This window comes from Mus caroli, unplaced genomic scaffold (assembly GCF_978045245.1).
Source record: "Mus caroli unplaced genomic scaffold, Mus_caroli_1 scaffold_18, whole genome shotgun sequence".
Taxonomy (NCBI): Eukaryota; Metazoa; Chordata; class Mammalia; order Rodentia; family Muridae; genus Mus; species Mus caroli.
Window position 1 is genome coordinate 38,872,526 of NW_028227273.1, and position 20,007 is coordinate 38,892,532.

Below are 20,007 nucleotides of genomic sequence, written 5' to 3' on the forward strand. Positions count from 1 at the left end.
CCCCGCAAAAGCCCCAACAACTGCCATCCCACCCCAGCCACAGGCTTGTGCTGTGGGCACTCAGAGACTTTATTACCCAGCCTGTCCCAGGACAGCAAAGCCTATGCAGCCTCAGCTTCCCTGCTTGAGCACACTGCAGACCTGCTCCAGCACGTGGCACATGCCCTGGTCCTTCGGGGTCCTGCTGGCCAAGGACATCTGCAACAGTAGGGCTGAGGTCAGGCTCTGCTCCTGACACGTAGCCCTGGCCTCCCGGGGCTACAGCCCAAGGACACGCTTTTGGTGCAGCCTTAGGCAGGGACCACTTTGAAGATTTGGTCCTCCTCTTACGAGATATTTTTGGCTTGGATTTGGGGATCAAGGTCTTGGCTGTGAAGCTCAAGCTAACCTAGCCTAAAAGAAGACTCACACACAGACCTCGCATGCACAAGCCTTTGGGTGCCGGTTGACATGTGTGCCACACCCAGCATCACTGTTTGTGTTGAGACTGAGAAGTGCACAGTGTAGAGCACTGTCCTGGGCAGAGCATTCAACTCCACACACCAGAAGGACCAGTCCAGCTCAAACCACCCACCACACACAGACCCACTAGTCAGCAGGAGGGCTCATGCTTACATTCACTCACAGCTGCAGGTGGAACCTGGGCCCCTGCATGTCTGGCAAGTGCTCTCACCCAGCCACCTAGGTCCTGCCACCTCTCCTGAGACTAGGATGTGGCCTTGTGCTCCCCACAGGTGCACACCTCACCTTGAGCTTGTCCAGGTAGGTATGCTCTGGGCTCCAGGCCTCTTGGAACTTCACCAGGTCAGGGGCACCCTTGTAGAACTCAACCAGCATCACCTGCAGGGCAAGGAACAACCCACCTGGCTCGAGCTTTCTTGGCCCTGCAGTTCCTAAAACCGCCAGGGATAGATCCATATTGACTACAGGGCAGGCCTGCTCTGACAGTGGGCTAGCCTCATCCCAAGATGCCACACCCATGAGCCCTCAGGAATGACAAACATCTGAGTAGACACAGCTGTTACAGAATGGTCATCCAATCAGGTGTGGGGGCAAACCTGTCATCTCTGCACTGAGAAAGCTGAGACAGGATAATCGAAAGCTTGGCTACATAGGGAGATGGTATCTCAAAAACCAAACAAGTGGAAAACCCCGGAGTGGCAGCTACCTGCAGGTTGCTCACCATCTCCTGAAGAACATCGTTGGTCAAGAAGCTATCTTGGACATACGCCATCTCTACATCCATGGGGATTCCATAGTCACTGGGCCTTTGCTGTTAGGAGGGGTGGAGACCAGTCAGAGAGGTCTTGCCTGGGGCTTGATGGAGAAACAGGCACAAGTGCCCAATCCAACCCAGAACTGAAATCACCTGTCTCAGACTCAGCACATCCTCTAGAGTCCTTAAACCTCTGCCCAGGTGCAACCCCACCTGATGCCCTCATATCCACGCAACCCCACCTTGCCTACTCTCATCCATATCCCTCCAGCTCGCTCACCTCAGGGGGAGGCATCACCCAGAAAGGGCAGATCTTGGACTCAGGGCCTGGGTTGCCAGAGTAGTAGGGGGCTGTGGGAACAGTGAAAGGTTGAAGAAGGGGGCTCAGAGGGCCTGGCCTGGTAAATCCTCCAACCCAGAGCCTGGGGGGGGGGGGGGGGGATGGGGATGGGGCTCACAGCACAGCAGGGCCAGGCAGGGCTGGAAGCCATTGCTGGAGCCTTGCAGTCTCAACTGGTACTCCATCTGTGCGTCGATGTCCTGCAAGGAGGGTACTGCAGGGCTGTGCGGGTGGCTGTGGTACCAGCCCACCAGGGACAGGCCTCGCAGGAACAGGACCTGGTAGATCTGTAGACAGACAAGTTAGGTTAGGGTGGGCAGAACCAGAGCCTCGAGCTGCACTTGAGTTTCTCACAAAAGTAGTTAAGCAGTGCCTCTCCCCGCCCGGTACCCACGCAAACATGGTGGGAGTATGATTAAGAAATACATCTGGAACCGCGGGCTGCGGCGCCGGGAACGGAGGCATGGGCTCCCTCTGCGGCACTGTGCGCAGCGAATGTTTGCCTCCCAGACGGAAGGGGAACTCAAAGTGACCCAGGTTCTCAAAGAAAAGTTTCCTCGAGCTACAGCTCTTCAAGTCACAGACATCTCAGGAGGCTGCGGGGCGATGTATGAAATAGAAATCGAATCAGAAGAATTTAAAGAGAAGAGGACTGTCCAGCAGCACCAGATGGTCAATCAGGCACTGAAAGAAGAGATCAAGGGCATGCACGGCCTTCGGATATTCACCTCTGTCCCCAAGTGCTGACAGCTGACTGCTCACGCTTAAAACCTGGAGTGCACTTCGCTCACAGCAGTATTTTAGAAAATCCCTGTCCACCTACAAAAATATCTATTTCTTGTTCATAGACATTTCTATATTATAATTATGGGAGATTTAAAAAAAAAGGAAAAAAAAAAAAAAAAGGGCTGGTGAGATGGCTCAGTGGGTAAGAGCACCCGACTGCTCTTCCGAAGGTCCAGAGTTCAAATCCCAGCAACCACATGGTGGCTCACAACCATCCGTAACAAGATCTGGCGCCCTCTTCTGGAGTGTCTGAAGACAGCTACAGTGTACTTACATATAATAAATAAAAAAAAATAAAAATAAAAAAAGAAAAGAAAAGAAAAGAAATACATCTGGCTGGGCCACGCCTTTAATCCCAGCACTCGGGAGGCAGAGGCAGGTGGATTTCTGAGTTCGACCCAGCCTGGTCTACAGAATGAGTAGCCAGGGCTACACAGAGAAATCCTGTCTCAAAACACAAAAGCAAGGAGCTGGAGAGATGGCTCAATGGTTAAGAGCACTGACTGCTCTTCCAGAGGTCCTGAGTTCAATTCCCAGCAACTACAGGGTGGCTCACAACCATCTGTAATGAGATCTGATGCCCTCTTCTGACAGTGACAGTGTTTTCACATACCTAAAATAAATAAGTAAATCTTTAAAAAAAGAAAAAAAGGGGGAAAAAAGCAACTGGCAGCTGCAAAGATGGTTCAGTGGTTAAGAGGACCTGAGTTCAGTTCTCAGCACCCACATGAAGTTTCAACTATCATCAGTAACTCCATGTCTAGGGGATCTGACACCCTCATCTGGCATCCCTGAACCACAGGCATGGACAGTGCAACCATACAAGCATAACACTCTTGCACAACATAAAACAAGCAAATATTGGTGGTGCATGCCTTTAACCATAGCACTCAAGAGATGGAGGCAGGTAGATCTGAGTTTGAGCCTACCCTGGTCTACAGAGTGAGTTTCAGAATGGCCTGGGCTATACACAGAGACCCTGCCTTGAAAACCCCCAAAAAGCACTTGTTGGGTTCAGTTCTCAGCACCCACATGGTGGTTCACAACCATCCATAACGCCTGTTCCAGGGGATCCAGTGCCCTCTAATACCTCCACGGGCCCCAGGCACACACATGATGCACAGACATTCAGGCAAAACACCATACAGAAGATATGAAGATCCTTTTAAAATTACATATAGGGGGCTAGAGAGATGGCTCAACAGTTAAGAGCACTGACTGCTCTTCAGAGGTCCTGAGTTCAATTCCCAGCAACCACATGGGATCTGATGGTCTCTTCTGGTGTGTATGAAGACAAGGACAGTGTTTTCATATATATAAAATCTTTTTAAAAAAAAAATCCATTAGAGGGACTGGTGAGATGGCTCAGTGGGTAAGAGCACCGGACTGCTCTTCCAAAGGTCAGGAGTTCAAATCCCAGCAACCACATGGTGGCTCACAACCATCCGTAATGAGATCTGACTCCCTCTTCTGGGGTGTCTGAAGACAGCTACAGTGTACTTACATATAATAAATAAATAAATCTTTAAAAAAAAATCCATTAGATTAGCCAGGCAGTGGTGGTGCATGCCTTTAATCCCAGCACTTGGGAGGCAGAGGCAGGTGGATTTCTGAGTTCAAGGCCAGCCTGGTCTACAGAGTGAGTTCCCAGACAGCCAGAGCTACACAGAGAAATCCTGTCTCAAAAAAACCAAAAAAAAACAAAACAAAACAAAAAAAAAAAAGGTCATTAGATTAAAAAAACTTACATATAGGATTGTACAAGTGATGGTGCATGCCTTTAATCTCAGCACTCAGGAGACAGGAGGCACATGGATCTATGAGTTTATAGCCAGCCGGGCCAGACCCACAGTCTACAGAATGAGTTTCAGGACAGCTAGCGCTACACAGAGAAACCCTATGACATCCAAAAATTAAACTAACAAAACAAAATTACATCTAGGCACAGGAGTAGGCCTATCCTCCCAGTACTCAAAAAAGTAGCAGGAGGAGGCCATAATCTAGGCTATAAAGCTCAGAGCCAGCATTTCTATCCCAGACATGGGCACTGACACTCATTTCAACATTTGCAGAACATGGCCACTGTCCTGCCCCTCAACCCCCAACAAGCCCTCACCTCCTCCTCAACCGTGGCTGCAGTATCAGTGTCCCCCAGCCGACTCCTGCATGGGAAGGCTCTCAGCACGGTCAGCACTGTGGGGTACCCAACAAGAAGCCATCAGTCCTGCCCCAGTTACGCCCTTATCCACCCAGGCCCAGTACCCACTCTGATTGTTGATGTCCCAGCGACCACCAAGGTAACCCACGACCTCACTCCGAGTCAGGTGACAGTGGAAGTCCTGGGGACAAAATAGGGAAGGCTGGCTGAGGTTGCACTTCCTATCTCAATGCAGGAGTTAACCTATGTGCATTTATCAAGCACCTACCATTTAACCTAAGGATGTAATTCACTGGTGAGCATGTAGGCACCTAGCATGTGCAAAGGCACTGGGGTCTATTCCTAAATGAGCACGTATTATTTACTAATAGTAAGCCCTTACTGAGTGCTTTCTGTATATCTCTTCAGTGTCCCTCACCCAGGTAGGTCAGTGACATGGAAGGTGACCAGGCAAATTGACTTTAGCCACTTACCAAGAGGAACAGCACATTACTGGAAACGGCCACGTTGAATGGCTGGAACTTGTTGATGGCAGCAAAGGATGTTACTTCTACCAGAGTGTGGGGGTTCCTGGAGTAGTCAGGAGGGTCCCAGGGCTTTAGGAAATCAGGCTCTTTCCCACCTCCACCCATCCAAGGAATCCAGACCCTGCCTTTGCTGGATCAAACCAACCAAGGATTCCAGGGAAGCCAGGACCAGGGCAGATGATGTAACTGACCTGGCAGAGTCTCTGCTGCCCAGCATGCAGTAACGGATGGGCACTGGCACCTTGTCCATACGCTTCCCTGGGGGTGTGGCCTCTGGAGAAAGGGATGGGGGGAGAGGGAGAGAGAGAGAGAGAGAGAAGTCACTGTAAGCCCTCTGCTCTCTTCTCTTTGCATAGAAGCAAGGATGCCCAAGGGAGCAAGAGGAAGCAGGGCCAGCAAGATGGCTCAGCAGGTCTTGCAACCAAGTGTGATGATCTGAGTTTGATTCCTAGACCCCCACATGGTGGAAGAAGGGACCCAACTTTTGAAAGATGTTTTCTGATCTACATGCCCCATCACAATAAATAGATAATACATCCCTTAACCCTAGCACTCAGAGGATGCATCTCTGTGAGTTCTGAGCCAGTCAGGGCTACAATGAGAACCTGTCGAGAGAGAGAGAGAGAGAGAGAGAGAGAGAGAGAGGTAGAAAAGAAAAGAAAAGAAAGGTAGGCAGAGGGTGAAACTAGACTGTAAATCAGGATTCAGGATTCCTCAGGCCTAAGAAACATCAAAGCCAGCTTCCCACATCATAGTCCCTTCCTCTGCCCTGGCCCCTCACCTGGCTCCAAGGAACCCTTCCCAGGGGGTCTGTGGCCTTTGTCCTCTGATGAGACCCCAGCCAGCACATCATCTTCCTCCTCCTCCAACAGCAATTCTTCCTCCTCCCCTTCACTGGTGGGACTCTGGTGGAATGGAGTGTAGCAACAACAACATCGGCTGGGAGCTTCACTCCGTACAAATACTCACGGGAGCCCAGGCTTGAGCCCAAGGTGCCATTGCCTGGACGGACCGCCAGAGGGCGACGGTGAGCAGAGGTGTCCGAGGTGCAGATTCTCCCCAAGCTTGGGATTCAGCCTGTCTTCTCCTGGCTATACTACTTCTCTGAGCCCTGTCTCTCCCCTGTCAGTCTCCCTGCAGCAGTTCCCTCTGCCAATAGTATTCATGACCTCCACTTCAATTCAGGATCAAAGCCCAAGTCCTCAGGGCAGCCCAGGAGGCCCGGCTGGCCTTGCTTGCCCCTCCCCGCCTCCGTCCTCCCTGTGCTTCAGAATTCAGGCCATCTTGCTGAATCACACCAGACTCTATCTTGCCCCACGTCCTTTGCAACCTCATCCCCACAGCGCAAGGTGGAAGGCATGTACTTCCTACCTCATCGGCCGCAGCTACAGACATATGTAGCTGGTGCCGGCGAAGCCAGGCGGCCTTGTATTTGTCCAGTTTCTGGCCCTTGTACTTGACAGAGGCCCAGCCACAGCCAGACTTCTTGGCTGGGTTGACGAGCTTCTTGCAGTGTGTGGCCCAGGCGCTGGGTGAGTTGAAGACTTGTCCAGTTTCCTGCCATACTATCCTGCCATCCAGCTGTAGGTCCCCAGTAAACTTCCTGCCCTGCAGAGACAGAGGGAGCTGAAACGCTTCATCCTAGTGATTCCTAAGTCCGTGCTCCCTGAGGCTTGGCGTCCTAGTTCTTCCAAGGCCCCCAAGAGGTACTGTCGCAGGAACGCCATCTTTCCCACCAGTACTCCTGGCACTCCACACCCAGATGCACAACTTTAAAATTAAGCAATGGCAGCCAGAGCAGGCATAAAGGCCCAGGCCTGTCAGCCCAACTTCTAGGGAAGCTGAGGCAGGAAGCACACAACGTCAGAGCCTGCTTGGAATACTTAATAAGACTGTGCTCAGAGGTAGAACTCCTTCCTAAAATTCCCAAGTGAGGGGTTGGTTGGGTGCAAGGTCAGGAATTGACCCCCTGCTTAGAATCCCGCAGTGAGGGGGCTGGGGGCATAGTCAGGGGTGAAGCTCCCTTCCATTCTTGGTATCACAAACAGTTTTGGGGGCGATCATTTTAAATAACAGTACACCGTTTTGAAGCCATCATCTTCATAGAGAGCCTGGGAAGGAAGGCCTCATTTTACAGATGGGGAAGCCGCTATCGCACAGATTGGTTGCCCGCGGACACACCCAGATGGCAGTGGTTATAGCTATGTGACATTGTGATTAACACGGTTCCTCTGGGCTTCCGTTTCTCTTTATACGCTAGCAGTGGAGGACATGAACGGTCTCCGGGGGTCGCTCACCAGGTAGTAGATGGATAGCACCCCCTCACCGGGCTCCAGCAGCTCGTCTTTGAGCAGCACCCGAAGCGTGACCGCGCGCCTCGTGAGCGCGCCCCCTAGGGCCATCCCAGGCCCTGCCGTGCCGCCTCCACTGCCACCGAGGCTGCCGCTGCGCCCTCCGCTACCCGCCCCGCGCTCGGGGTCCTCGGCCTCCGCGTCCTCCTCATCTTCCTCCGGCGCCTCCTCGGCCGTGGCCCCGGGAGACAGAGACTCGGGAGCTGCAGCGAGATAGCAACTGGCTGCAGAGGTCGCGTCCCGCTGCCCCGTCCCCGCCTGCGCGGACCATCCTACCTGCCATGGACGCTGTGTCCCGGCACAGCCTCCTCCGAGTGACCGGGCTCCTCCCCGCGCGGGGATACAGCACTCTATTGGTTACTGAAAATGGGTGGGGAGGTTTTGGCCCGCCGGGGGCGGAGGGGATACGGAGCCGTTGGGTTGTGCTTGCACTGGAGTTGGAGCGATCCGGTGCAATTTGGCGAAACTAAAGCTGGAGGTTGGGGGAGACCTGGAGAAGGAAACAGGCCCAGGACCTTCTCATTCAGGAACTAGAAATCCCATACTCGAGGCCACCAGCTACTAGGTTGCAACCTTGATCCCTGGGCAGGAGTGGCTCAGCTTTCAGGAAAGAGATGGGAACCTTAGGTCTTGGGCCTGCCCACGCGCAGTTAAGGAAATGAGGGAAGACCTTGGGACACTAGGGAAACTGATGGTGAACTGGAGGGAAAAAACAGACTCAGGACGCCGCCCCCCATTCCCCGCGATCAGGGGGACTATATTCCCTTAGTGGGGCTGCATCCTGGAGCTCATGAGTTCCTCAGCCTACAGCAGCGATGAAGGAAGCTGCTAGTGAGGCTAGTGCGCTAGCTAAAGGCAGAGCCCTTGATGGTTGGGAGCAGGGGAGTTGTAAGAAATGTACACAGTTTTGGTAGGAAAGCAGCTGCGCGTTGTAGCTGGATGGAAAGGTCTGAGCCTGGCCAGCTTTAGCCATTCTAGGGTTAACTCAGCCCAATGGCAGTTCTCACCAGCCAATCACCAGGTGCCTCCAACATCCAATCAGCGACAAGGGATGGTTCCCACTCAGCCAATCGGCGTTCACGTGGAAGCAGCGAGCGGGAAGGGGCGGTGTTAACTACTGTACGCGCCCAAGACCCTGGGCCTTTGTTCCCATCCTGATTTGGCCTTCATCACAGATTACCCCAACCCAGGGAGGTCTGAAAATCCGGGTGGCCTCAAACGGCAGGAGGGTTTATCCCACTGGGGAAAGAGGCAGGATGCGGATAGGTCTGAGTAATGAGAATCATTCTTTTTTTTTTTTTTTTTTAAGATTTATTTATTTATTTATTATATGTAAGTACACTGTAGCTGTCCTCAGACACATCCGTAACGAGTCAGATCTCGTTACGGATGGTTGTGAGCCACCATGTGGTTGCTGGGATTTGAACTCCTGACCTTCGGAAGAGCAGTCGGGTGCTCTTACCCACTGAGCCATCTCACCAGCCCGAGAATCATTCTTCCCTTAGCTCAGGCCACCAGACTCTGGGTTCCATAGTTTACCGCTTCCAAGTCCCGGCTCAATATGCAGGTCTAACCACCTCGTAACAGGCAAAGCCTTGAGAGAGGCTCCAAGTTCTGCTCACTGGACGTTTTCATCCTGTTTATCTTTCACCTTGGTCCAAAAGGGACCTTTCTATGCTGTAACTACTGCCACAACCTACCCTTGCGCTACAACAGTCCTTGGCTCCTGGCTAATTTTTCTTTCCCTTCCACCTGCAGTGATCCTCCTGCTCAGCCCCCTCCTGCTTAGTCATAGGCTTGCATCCCCACACCTAGCTCCCCTGTGGTCTTTGACACTTTGAAGCAACTACTGTGGCTTGACAATGTACAGAAACCTAAAGATAGCATTGGTTGAAGATAAAGGAAGGTTGTGCCACTCAAAGCCACTATCTGGGTCCCCATCTCCACCCTTTTACCTGTGTAAAGTCCAGGTGCCTTAGCTGGGAACTGAAGAAAATGAGTTCACAATCTGTTCTGCCTTTGCCTTTTGAAAATAGCATCTCGCAGGGCAGTGGTGGCGTGCGCCTGTGATCCTAGCACTTGGGAGGCAGAGGCAGGTGGATTTCTAAATTCAAGGCCAGCCTGGTCTACAGAGTGAGTTCCAGGACAGCCAGGGCAATACAGAGAAATCCTGTCTCAAACCTCCGCCCCACCCTCACCCCACCTCCCCATCCCCAAAATAGCATCTCAGGAAGACCGCACTAGACTCAAGTTACTATGTAACTACGGCTGCTCCGGTCTCTTCCTCCCAAGTTCTGGGAAAACCCAAATGTACTACCACGCCTGGCCAAATTTACAATTACACACTGATCAATTGTACTGGAATTGACCTTAGAGCCTTGTCCTAGCCAGGAGCCAGGTACACTACCACCACAAGCCAGGCGCCCATGCCCTCTCAAGACTGTTCTTAGTGGGGGCCTGGGGGCGTGGTCAGGGCAGAACCTCAGCGCAGAATCAATCACACTGGGAAGGGCTGTGTGTAACCGATAGAGCACTTACTCAGGTTGTGCAAAGGGCTTGAGTTGCTTCTACAGCGACAAGGGGATTAAAAAAAGAAAAAGTAGAAAGCTAAAGAAATAAACTGACTCGGTTTGCGGTTTGTTATAAAATTTCAAAGTATCAAAAGCAGTGAACGTCAGGCCTGCTGTCCCGCACCTGACTGTCATTTCAGCCCTTGAGAGGCTGAGGCAGTTAAAAATCAGCTTAGGGGGCTGGTGAGATGGCTCAGCGGTTAAGAGCACTGACTGTTCTTCCAGAGGTCCCGAGTTCAAATCCGGACAAGCACATGGTGGCTCACAACCACCCGTAATGAGATCTGAAGACAACTACAGTGTACTTACATATAATAGATAAATAAAATCTTTTTTAAAAAATCAGCTTGGGCTATGTATCGAGAGTCAAAAAACAAAAATCAAAACCACCACCACCACAGGGCTGGAGAGATGGCTCAATGGTTAAGAGCACTGGCTGCTCTTCCAAAGGTCCCAAGTTCAATTCCCAGCAACCACATGCTGACTCACAAACATCTGTAATGGGATTCAATGCCCTCTTCTGGTGTGTCTGAGACAGTGAGTATATATATATATATATATATATATATATATATATATATATTATTATTAAAAAAAACCACTACCAAAACAAAAACCTAGACATGGTGGTGCACACCAGACATAGCAACACTCAGGAGACAGGAAGTTCAGCTGTTCATTCTAAGCTACTTAACTGGAGGCCAGCAGGGCTACAGGAGACCATGTCTCAATGAAGCAAAAGAAAGAAAACTAAAATTAAATAACGGAAGTACTTAGATGTGAGTGTGATAAGGGCACTCTGGATACATAGGCTGGGAATGATGTCAGTGTAGGGGTTGGTGATGTGTCCTACTGGGAAAGGGCTCTTGGCACCAAACCTGATAACCTGAATTTAATCCCTGGAACCTACAAACTGTCCTCTGACCTCCACACCCATACACACAGTAAATGTAACCAAAAAAATTAATTGATTGATCTATATATTGAGTGTGTTCAAACGGAAGAGCGCTGAGAAAGCCCCTCCCTCCCTCCCTCCCTCCCTGACTGACTGTAGGCTACTATTGTCATAGGTGTCAGCGAAGTGTATCCATGATCCAGAGAAACTTACTGCTGCAGTCATTCCACCTGCCAAGCATTCCAAATCTTGCAATTATGCTTCTACTGCATGTTTCTGTGATTTCCCTGGGTTGGTCTCTTGGCCGTGTTCCCTAACAGGTCTCTGTCTTTGCTTGGGACAGGAGCCCAGAGCTACCGGGATTTCCGCAGGATCCAGCCCCCGCCCAGAACTGCTAGAGAGGGAGGTGACAGCTGACTGAGTTGAGGAAACTCCCCAGGAACCTGTTTATCCACTTCCTGGCCAGGATAAGGCTCCTACTGAAAGGACAGGGACCCAGGCTGGCCATGGCCACGGCCCTGAGTCCACCCCGGGGTCCCAAGCTCAAAGGTGCTCCACCTTCACACTACTACGAGAGCTTCCTAGAGAAAAAGGGACCCTGTGACCAGGTATGAAGAGCGAGCGGGGAGCTAGCAGTGTCGCTGTCCTGGGAAACTGCAAGAGCCTCTCTGAACCGAGGTCACCTCACAGACCATGGGTCTGGCAGGGGGTGGGTGTGCGTGACAGTGGGACAGCACCTAGTGGAGCGAGCATACGCCACTGGCTGTGGAAGGTTTGGCCATCTGTCTGTCCTCTAATTTCACCCTTGTCTGTCTATCTGTCTGCCTGTCTGCCTTCCTGTCTGTCCACCTTCCTGCCTGGCTGCTTGACTGCCTGACTATAGGTCTCTTGATCTATCTACCCAGCTGTTTCAATCTCTCTAACTTGGTCTCTCTAAATAAACACGACTAGAGACATCCTCCAGGAAATAAGGTGTCCTCCAATTCCTGAGCCGCCTCCTCCTCCTGGCCCAGAATTAACCCCAAAGGTTACCTCCTCCTTCCCAAGGAGGAGGGTCAGGGCAGGTGGGCCAAGGGCTGGGCAGGTGGCATGTGGAAAGGTGACACCTGACTGCAGCCACATAGGAGAGGGTTGTTTTGAGGCAGGTTTTTGGACTATAACCCAGAAGGGCTTTAAAAGTTGAAGCAATCCTCCTGCTTCAGTTTTTCAAGTGTTGGGATGACAGGTGTGCTCTGCCACCATGCTCAGCCCATATGCATTTTCTGCTGAATGCACCACTCCATTTCTCCTAACTTTGTCCCTTGGGTCCCTCACACACATCCCACATGTGTCCAGATGTAGCCTAACCATCAAGTCCTTTTCATGATTCATTCAAAGGATGGACAGATGGATGTGCATAGATGGATAGATGGGTGGGTGGCAGACATGTGGGTGGATGGGTAGCTGGGTGAATTGGTGAGTGTATGTGTGAATGGATGTAGGTGTAATGGGTGAGAGGATGGATGCATGAATGGATGGACGGATAAGTGAGTGGATGTGTGGATGGATGGATGGGTTGGTAGATGGGTAAATGAGTGGATGGATGGATGGGTAGGGGAATGGATGAATACAGTTGGATGGGTGTTATGGATTTAGTTTATTGCTTGTATTATGTTAATTGGGTTCCCAATTTACACGGGAATTTGCATGTCTGCAAGTGAGATGCTAATGGTCCCTGCCTCCAGCTGGCTCTAATTGGTATGTAAAATTGCTGGCAGCCAATAGCTGGGCAGGAAGACAGAGGTGGGATTTTGAGGTTTCTGGGCAAGGAATGCGAGAAAAGAGGAGAATCAATCGCTGTTGTTGGAAGGAGAAGGTCTTGGCCTATGAGACGTGTAAAGCAGAGAGACAGACACTGTTACCATGTAAGAATTGGGGATCATGACCCACGAAGCCTGAGTCCAGAATGGAAATAGTTTTTAGTAAGTAATAATTCAGGAATATTGGAGGGGAGAGTATGTTAGCAATGGGGAGATTTGGAAGTATCCAGCCATTGCTTTGTTTAAGGCAAGGTTATATTAAAATAGATGGCTCTGTGTGTGTGTGTGTGTGTGTGTGTGTGTGTGTGTGTGTTTCATTTGTGAATCCAAAACATTTGGGCAGGTATCAAGGAGGACATGCACACCCACCAGGGAGTTTAGAGTGAATTAACATATTTTAGCTCTAGATAGCTAGATGGATGGATGAGCAGATAGATGGATGAATGGATGAGCAGATAGATGGATGGATGGATGAACGGATGGATGGATGGGTAGATGGATGAGCAGATGGGGGTGGGTTGATGGGTGGGCAGGTGGATATGTGAGTGGGGAGATGGGTTTGTATATGGAATATACCATTAATCCAGTTAGGTCAGCTTATTTCCCCAACACCCATCTCTCCAGATTGTAGAGTGCTTTCTGACCCTATCTCATTATGAGTCTCTTTGTTTTCTCCTTTATTAAAATGTCCAGGCTCACTTCCATGCTAGACAAATGTCACTAGCTGTATCCCAGAGCATAGTCTCTTAGACAACAGGAGATGCCCAGGCTGGGCGATGGCAGGGAGGTCCTCAGTGAACATGCACTTTTAGGGGTTGGGACTCAGTAATTCCCTGCTCACCTTGCATGATGGAACCCAGGGTTCCATGCCCAGGATGACAGAAATGGGCCATGGCGGTTTATGCCCATCATCCCAGCACTCAAGAGGATCAGGAGTGCAAGGGCATTCAGTGCTACATGGGAAGGTGTCAAGGAAAACCTAAAAGACAGGAAATACAGCCTCTACTGAAGTAGCTTCGCACAGTGTGGGAAAGAGCATGCTGCATGCTGACACAGGAACATCCTGGGCAAAGGTGCTTCAGCAGGAAAGAGTATATTGAGCCTACACCACCTCAGCTTTCTCCCTTCTTCTCTGGCCCCCAGGATTACAGGAAGTTCTGGGCAGGCCTCCAGGGTTTAGCCATCTGTTTCTACAATAGCAATCGGGACTTGCAGGTGAGGAAGGGGATGTGGGCTCAGGGTCTGATGGACCCTTACCTAGGTGGGTGGAGGTCTGGGATTACGTCAGCAAAGGGGGTGGTGCCATCATCCTAGAGACCTGAGAGAACCACAAGCCAGGTACTCACACACTCCTGTTCTTCTGGGCCAGCCCCTGGAAAAGCTGGACCTGAGGCTGTTTTCAAAGCTCAAAGATGAGGCTCTGCTGAAAAGCTCACGGGACACTGCCTATCACTTCAGCCTGGTTCTCCGGGACCAGGAGGTGAAATTCAAGGTAAGTGAGAAGGGGGTAATCCTCTCTCGATTCCAACATTCACAACAAAAACATGGAGTCACACAAAGTACCCCTCTGGGATCCTCTTACTCTGCAAGTCACTGGGCCTTTCTGTGACTCTAGATGACTTTGAAGGGGCCGGTCTGCATAAAGACACAGATGGGGGCTGGGGAGATGGTCCTGAGTTCAAATCCCAGCAACCACATGGTGGCTCACAACCATCTGTAATGAGATCTAATGCCCTCTTCTGGTGTGTCTGAAGACAGCTATGGTGTACTTACATATAATAATAAATAAATCTTTTTAAAAAAAATGAGGCCCTTACTCCACTTTTACAAGGACCACATCCAACCTTCTCCTCCTCCTCTACCTCCTCCATCTTCCTCCTCCTCCTCCTCCTCCTTTTTCTTCTAGACAGAGTTTCTCTGTGTAGCCCTGGCTGTCCTGGAACTCACTCTGTAGACCAGGCTGGCCTCGAACTCAGAAATCCGCCTGCCTCTGCCTCCCAAGTGCTGGGATTAAAGGCATGCGCCACCACTGCCCGACTACATCTATCTTTCTTAACATAAACTCTTTTCCTCTCTCTCTCTAGGTGGAGAGCCTGGAGTCTTGTGAGATGTGGAAAGGATTTATCTTGACTGTGGTAGAGGTAGCGTCAGCTTTTACTTCTCTATTTCTTATTTTTGTCACCACAAGATAATTGGCACAAGCATCTTAAGGAAGGGAGGGTTTATTCTTGGTTTGAAGGCAGGAGGATGGCTCCACAGGCAGCAGAGCGAGTGTGATGAGTTGTCACTCAGGTCACCTGGCTGTTCAGTTTGGGGTCCCTACCCACGGGATGGTTCTCAAAGTGTGCCCAGAGGTCTGTTTCCGTGGTGACCTTCAATTTCATCGAGTGAAACCATTAGAAACAATTGAGATAAATCGTTAGAATCTCTGTCCCATATCCCCATCAATTCAGAGTGTACAAGTTGCTCTCAGTCTGGAAGCTCACAGCCTGAAGCCAGACAAGGAAACTAAAACTTTTCATTTAATTTTAAAATTTTTTATTTTTAGATTGTGTGTGTGTGTGTGTGTGTGTGTGTGTGTGTGTGTGTGTGTGTACATGAGTGCAGTGCTCTCAGGGGCCAGAAGAGGGTGTTGGATCCCCTGGAGCAGTAGTTATTACAGGAGTTTGAGAGCTGCTGAGTGGTAGGTGTTAGAAACAGAACTCCAGTCCTCTGTGTGGCTATGCCTGAGCTCCTGTTCCTTGTTCTGTTTTTGAGATAGGGTCTTCTGTAGCCTAGGTTGGCCTGAACTTTTTATATAGCTGAGAGTGACTTCCCTCCTCCGCCCCCACCTTCTGAGTGCTGGGGTAACAGGTGTGCATCACCACACACAGTTTAAAACTTCAAATTTTTCTCTTTGGCTCCTCGTTGAACCTGAGAGTTGCCTAACACTAGGAGCAAGGTTCTAGCACCTTTTGAATCTGCTTCAGGGTCTGTCTCTGAGTGCCTACGTCTCTGTGTGCTGTGAGGTGTCCAGTAGTGTTGGGCACAGAGGGACTTCTCTCTGGCTACACATGCCGGCCTCAGTTTACCTTTTGGGTCCCCACGCATGCATTCTCTACCTGGATCACCCTTCAGCTCCGTGTCCCATCTAACCTAACCCTGCTGCCCGGACACCTGTACATGATGGCCGAAGTCCTGACCAAAGAGGAGGTACGGAGGGCAGCCGAGGTGCCCTGGTGAGTGCTGGCGGCCCGTGGGGTGGGCAAGGAACCCACACTAGAGCGGGGTCTTTCTGAGGGCCTGGGTCCCTGGGGGAGAGGGCTGTATTAAAAAGAAGGGCGAGGTTTTTGTCTTGGGCAGTGCCTCAGTTTAGAAGGGAGACCTGGGTCCAGAGTTTCTGAGTAGGCGGGACCTATTCCGAGGAGCGGGGTCTCTCTGGGGGCGGGGCCCGGGGCGGTGGCCGGTGTGTGGCCTCTGAGGCCTAGTACAGTGTGGGCCTGCGTGGCTCTCTGCATCTCCCGTGCGTGGTCGTCCAGGTGCTTTCTTCAGGTGAGCAGGCTCGAGGCGCAGCTGCTCCTGGAGCGCTACCCAGAGTGCGGGAACCTGCTTCTACGGCCTGGCGGGGATGGCAAGGACAGTGTGTCTGTCACTACCCGGCAGATTCTCAATGGGTGCGTATGCTGGACCTAGTATGGGAGCCCTAGCTGGGGGCTTAGTAACCAGAGGCTGCCGGGAAAATGGTTAGTCCAGGCCCGGGCCATGCTTTGGGATGAGGTTAGGACTAGGGGCGCACCTCCAGGGGCGGGGTCATGCCTAGGGGTAGGGTTTCTGCAAGGTGGCTCTCATATGGGTTTCGTGGGGCGTGGCCATAACTGGGCGGGCCTAGAGGCAGGACCATGGCTACCGGCGGGGTCTTGAGGTTAGCCTCATAGGGGGCTGGTTTCCTGGGGTGTGCACTGTGTCATCCCAGCTACCCAGTTGCCCACTTCTGTTCAGGTCTCCCGTGGTCAAACACTACAAAGTGAAGCGGGCAGGTTCTAAGTATGTGATCGACGTGGAAGATCCGGTGAGTTTTGGGACGTCCTTGGCTTTGTCTTCCTTCCTCCCCTCCTTGACCGACCATCTTCTCTCGCCCAGTTTTCCTGCCCCTCGCTGGAAGCTGTGGTCAACTATTTTGTGACGCACACCAAGAGGGCACTGGTCCCCTTCTTGTTGGATGAGGACTATGAGAAGGTTCTAGGTGTGTGCGATGTGGGGCTGCCAGGCTTGGACAGGGATACTCTCTCGGGGGCTAGCTCCGGGCCTCCACGCTGCCTCCAGGCTGCCCGCCCTCTCTGTTTCAGGCTTCGTGGACTCGGATCGGGAGAATGGCGAGAGTGCATGGGCTGTGCCCTCCTCCCGAGGCTCAGGTGACTCCCCTTGACCATTGCAGGACCAGGGATCCACACCCCAAAGGCTCTGTTTATTTGCTTGTTTTGTTTTGTTTGTTTGTTTGTTTGTTTTGGTTTTGGTTTGTTTTGAGACAGGGTTTCTCTGTGTAGCCCTGGTTGCCCTGGAACTCACTCTATAGACCAGGTTGACCTTGAACTCACAGATCCATCTGCCTTTGCCTCCTAGGTATAAGGATCAAAGTGTGCCACCCCACCTGTTTTTTTGTTTTGTTTTGTTTTTGTTTTTGATAGGCTCTCATGATGACAGGCATCAGCTCCTACACTGAGATCCTAAGGATTTTATTTTTTAAATTTTATTATCATTATTATTATCATCATTAGGTTTTTGAGACTCTGGCTATCTGGAACTCACAGAGGCTCACCTGCCTCTGCTTCCTGAGTGCTGGAACTAATGGTCTGGCTCCAAAGTATTTTATTAATAGAGATGGCTAAAGAAGAGAGACTTGGAGTGGGAGTTAGGCAGAAAGGGGATTCGAAGTTTCATTTACCAACTGAGAGGAAGAGGCAGCATGCCTTGCTAGGGTCTGAGAGGCACGCAGCAAGCATGGTCCTCCCGAGCCCAGCTCTGGCCGGGATGTTGTGCATCTGAGGTGTGTGTCCATGTCAAAGGTTCTATACACCTCTGGATATTCATGTCTTTTTAAAAATATAATTTATTTATTTTTGTTTTATGTGCATTGGTGTTTTGCCTGCATGCGTGTCTGTGTGAAGATGTCAGATCTTAGAGCTACAGACAGTTGTGAGCTGCCATGTGGGTGCTGGGATTTGAACCCTTGATCTTCTGGAAGAGCAATCAGTGCCCTCAACTGCTGATCTGGCTCTCCAGCCCATTATACAGGTCTTAGAGTTTCATTGCTGTGAAGAGACACCATGATTTCTGAGTTCGAGGCCAGCCTGGTCTACAAAGTGAGTTCCAGGACAGCCAGGGCTATACAGAGAAACCCTGTCTCGAAAAACCAAAAGAAAAAAAAAAAAAAAAAAGAAAAAAAAAAGAAAAAGCAGCCGGGCGTGGTGGTGCACGCCTTTAATCCCAGCACTTGGGAGGCAGAGGCAGGTGGATTTCTGAGTTCGAGGCCAGCCTGGTCTGGTCTACAAAGTGAGTTCCAGGACAGCTAGGGCTATACAGAGAAACCCTGTCTCAAAAAAAAAAAAAAAAAAAAAAAAAAAGAAAAAGAAAAAGCAGGGGCTGGAGAGATGGCTCAGTGGTTAAGAGCACTGACTGCTCTTCCAGAGGTCCTGAGTTCAATTCCCAGCAACCACATGGTGGCTCACAACTATCTGATGCCCTCTTCTGGTGTGACTGAAGACAGTTACAGTGTACTCGTATATACATAAAATGAGTAAATAAATCTTTTTTTTTGTTTGTTTTTTTTTTGTTTGTTTGTTTTTTTTTTTTTTTGGTTTTTCAAGACAGGGTTTCTCTGTGTAGCCCTGGCTTTCCTGGAACTCTCTGTAGACCAGGCTGGCCTCGAACTCAGAAATCCGCCTGCCTCTGCCTCCCAAGTGCTGGGATTAAAGGCGTGCGCCATCATCGCCTTGCAAATAAATCTTAAAAATAAAACAAAAAGTAATTGTGGGTGGCTTACAGTTTCAGAGGTTTAGTTCATTTTCATTGTGGTCATCCTGGCAGGAAGCATGGCGGTTTGCAGGCAGACATGGTGCTGGAGGAGAGGAGAGTTCTACATCTTGATCCACAGGCAGCAGGAGAGTGTGTGCCACACTAGGCATAGCATAGGAGACCTCAAAGCTTGTTTCCCCTCAGTGACACACTTCCCCCTAACAAGGCCGCACCGATTCCAACAAGGCCTAATAACTACCACTCCCTCCCTATGGGCCAAGCATTCAAACATGAGTCTGGGGGTGGGGGCAGACCCCCATCATACACATATATGTATACACTTGTACCTGTCTAAAGCTGAGATTCCATGTGCATCCCAGAATGCAGACACATTGTGATCGGCAGGTGGGCACACTTGTTTATCTCAGTAGGTACTCCCTAAGGGATTTGTATCACATAGGCTCTGACAGTGACTCTGATTCTCATCAGGCCCTGCCCTCCCTGCTAATGTCCCGAAGCCACTCCCACGTGTACCTGTGTCTGTGTCCAGCCAGGAAGACAAGTTGCCTCAACTACCTCCCCTGCCTCAGTTACCAGACCAGGATGAGAACTACGTGACTCCCATTGAAGACTCCCCAGCAGCTGAATACATGAATCAGGATGGTAAGCCCAGGTTGGGCCGCTAACACCGGAGTTGGGAGAAACAGGTAGCACCCTGTGACTTCTCTCTCTTGTCCATGCAGTGTCTCTCTCCAGTCAGGCAGTCCCCCTGAAGCCCAAGAAGCTGGCAAGGCTCCCAGCAAAACCCCCAAAGCCATCGGTTGTGCCTAAGCCAGGTAGGGCTCTATTTTCCCCATTTCCTCCTCAGTGACATTGGCCTTGGACCTCATCCACCTCTTTCTGCAGATCTCAAAGCCATTACCAGTGTTTGGACCAGGAAGCTAGGTGGAAGCTCGCCCCAGGCTCCCTCCCTTGTGACAAGTAAGGAGACTTTGGGGGCTTAGATGCGTGGTGGACAGGCCCAGGGCTTGGGGCACAGCCCAAGGTGCCCTAGCTAACCCTGGACTCCTACCCACCAGGACTTGGGGATATCACCGCTGAGCTGGAAGAGAAACTACAGAAGAGGAGGGCACTGGAACACTGATCCAGGCTCCCAGGGTTCAGTGGGCTATCTCTGAGTACAATAGTCTTCTTCCAGCGCTATCCTCACTCAGGGGATAGGACACAGCCAGCTTGGTGCAAAATGACCTCCCTCAAGTAAAGCAGGGAGAGTCCTGGTAATTTTGGGGCTACCCTGAACTGTATAGTGAGTTCCACGGTAGCCTGGGCTACAAAGTAAGATCTTGTTTAATAAAGCTAAAGCCAAACCCAAAA

The 20,007-nt window shown here is 50.8% G+C and overlaps 2 protein-coding genes and 1 pseudogene across 2 annotated transcripts; 2 read left to right on the plus strand and 1 right to left on the minus strand.

Annotated features, from left to right (window-relative positions):
• Nucleotides 1-51: 51 nt before the first annotated feature.
• Mpnd (MPN domain containing) lies at nt 52-7,678 on the minus strand. Its single transcript, XM_021186372.2, has 13 exons — nt 7,655-7,678; nt 7,325-7,581; nt 6,399-6,635; nt 5,809-5,932; nt 5,219-5,300; nt 4,974-5,070; nt 4,609-4,681; nt 4,459-4,535; nt 1,675-1,843; nt 1,497-1,567; nt 1,184-1,273; nt 748-840; nt 52-198 (listed from the first exon to the last, which is right to left on the minus strand). Exons 1-13 carry the CDS (start codon nt 7,659-7,661, stop codon nt 112-114), a joined length of 1,464 nt encoding a protein of 487 aa, XP_021042031.1. The 5' UTR covers nt 7,662-7,678; the 3' UTR covers nt 52-111.
• LOC110283885 (bolA-like protein 3 pseudogene) lies at nt 1,808-2,978 on the plus strand (annotated as a pseudogene).
• A 3,578-nt stretch (nt 7,679-11,256) lies between the features above and the next one.
• Nucleotides 11,257-20,007, plus strand: Stap2 (signal transducing adaptor family member 2). The gene is made up of 13 exons (XM_021149259.3): nt 11,257-11,451; nt 13,786-13,857; nt 14,012-14,134; nt 14,727-14,783; nt 15,760-15,860; nt 16,161-16,295; nt 16,621-16,690; nt 16,762-16,864; nt 16,968-17,033; nt 19,123-19,296; nt 19,377-19,469; nt 19,540-19,614; nt 19,713-20,007. Exons 1-13 carry the CDS (start codon nt 11,350-11,352, stop codon nt 19,775-19,777), a joined length of 1,236 nt encoding a protein of 411 aa, XP_021004918.1. The 5' UTR covers nt 11,257-11,349; the 3' UTR covers nt 19,778-20,007.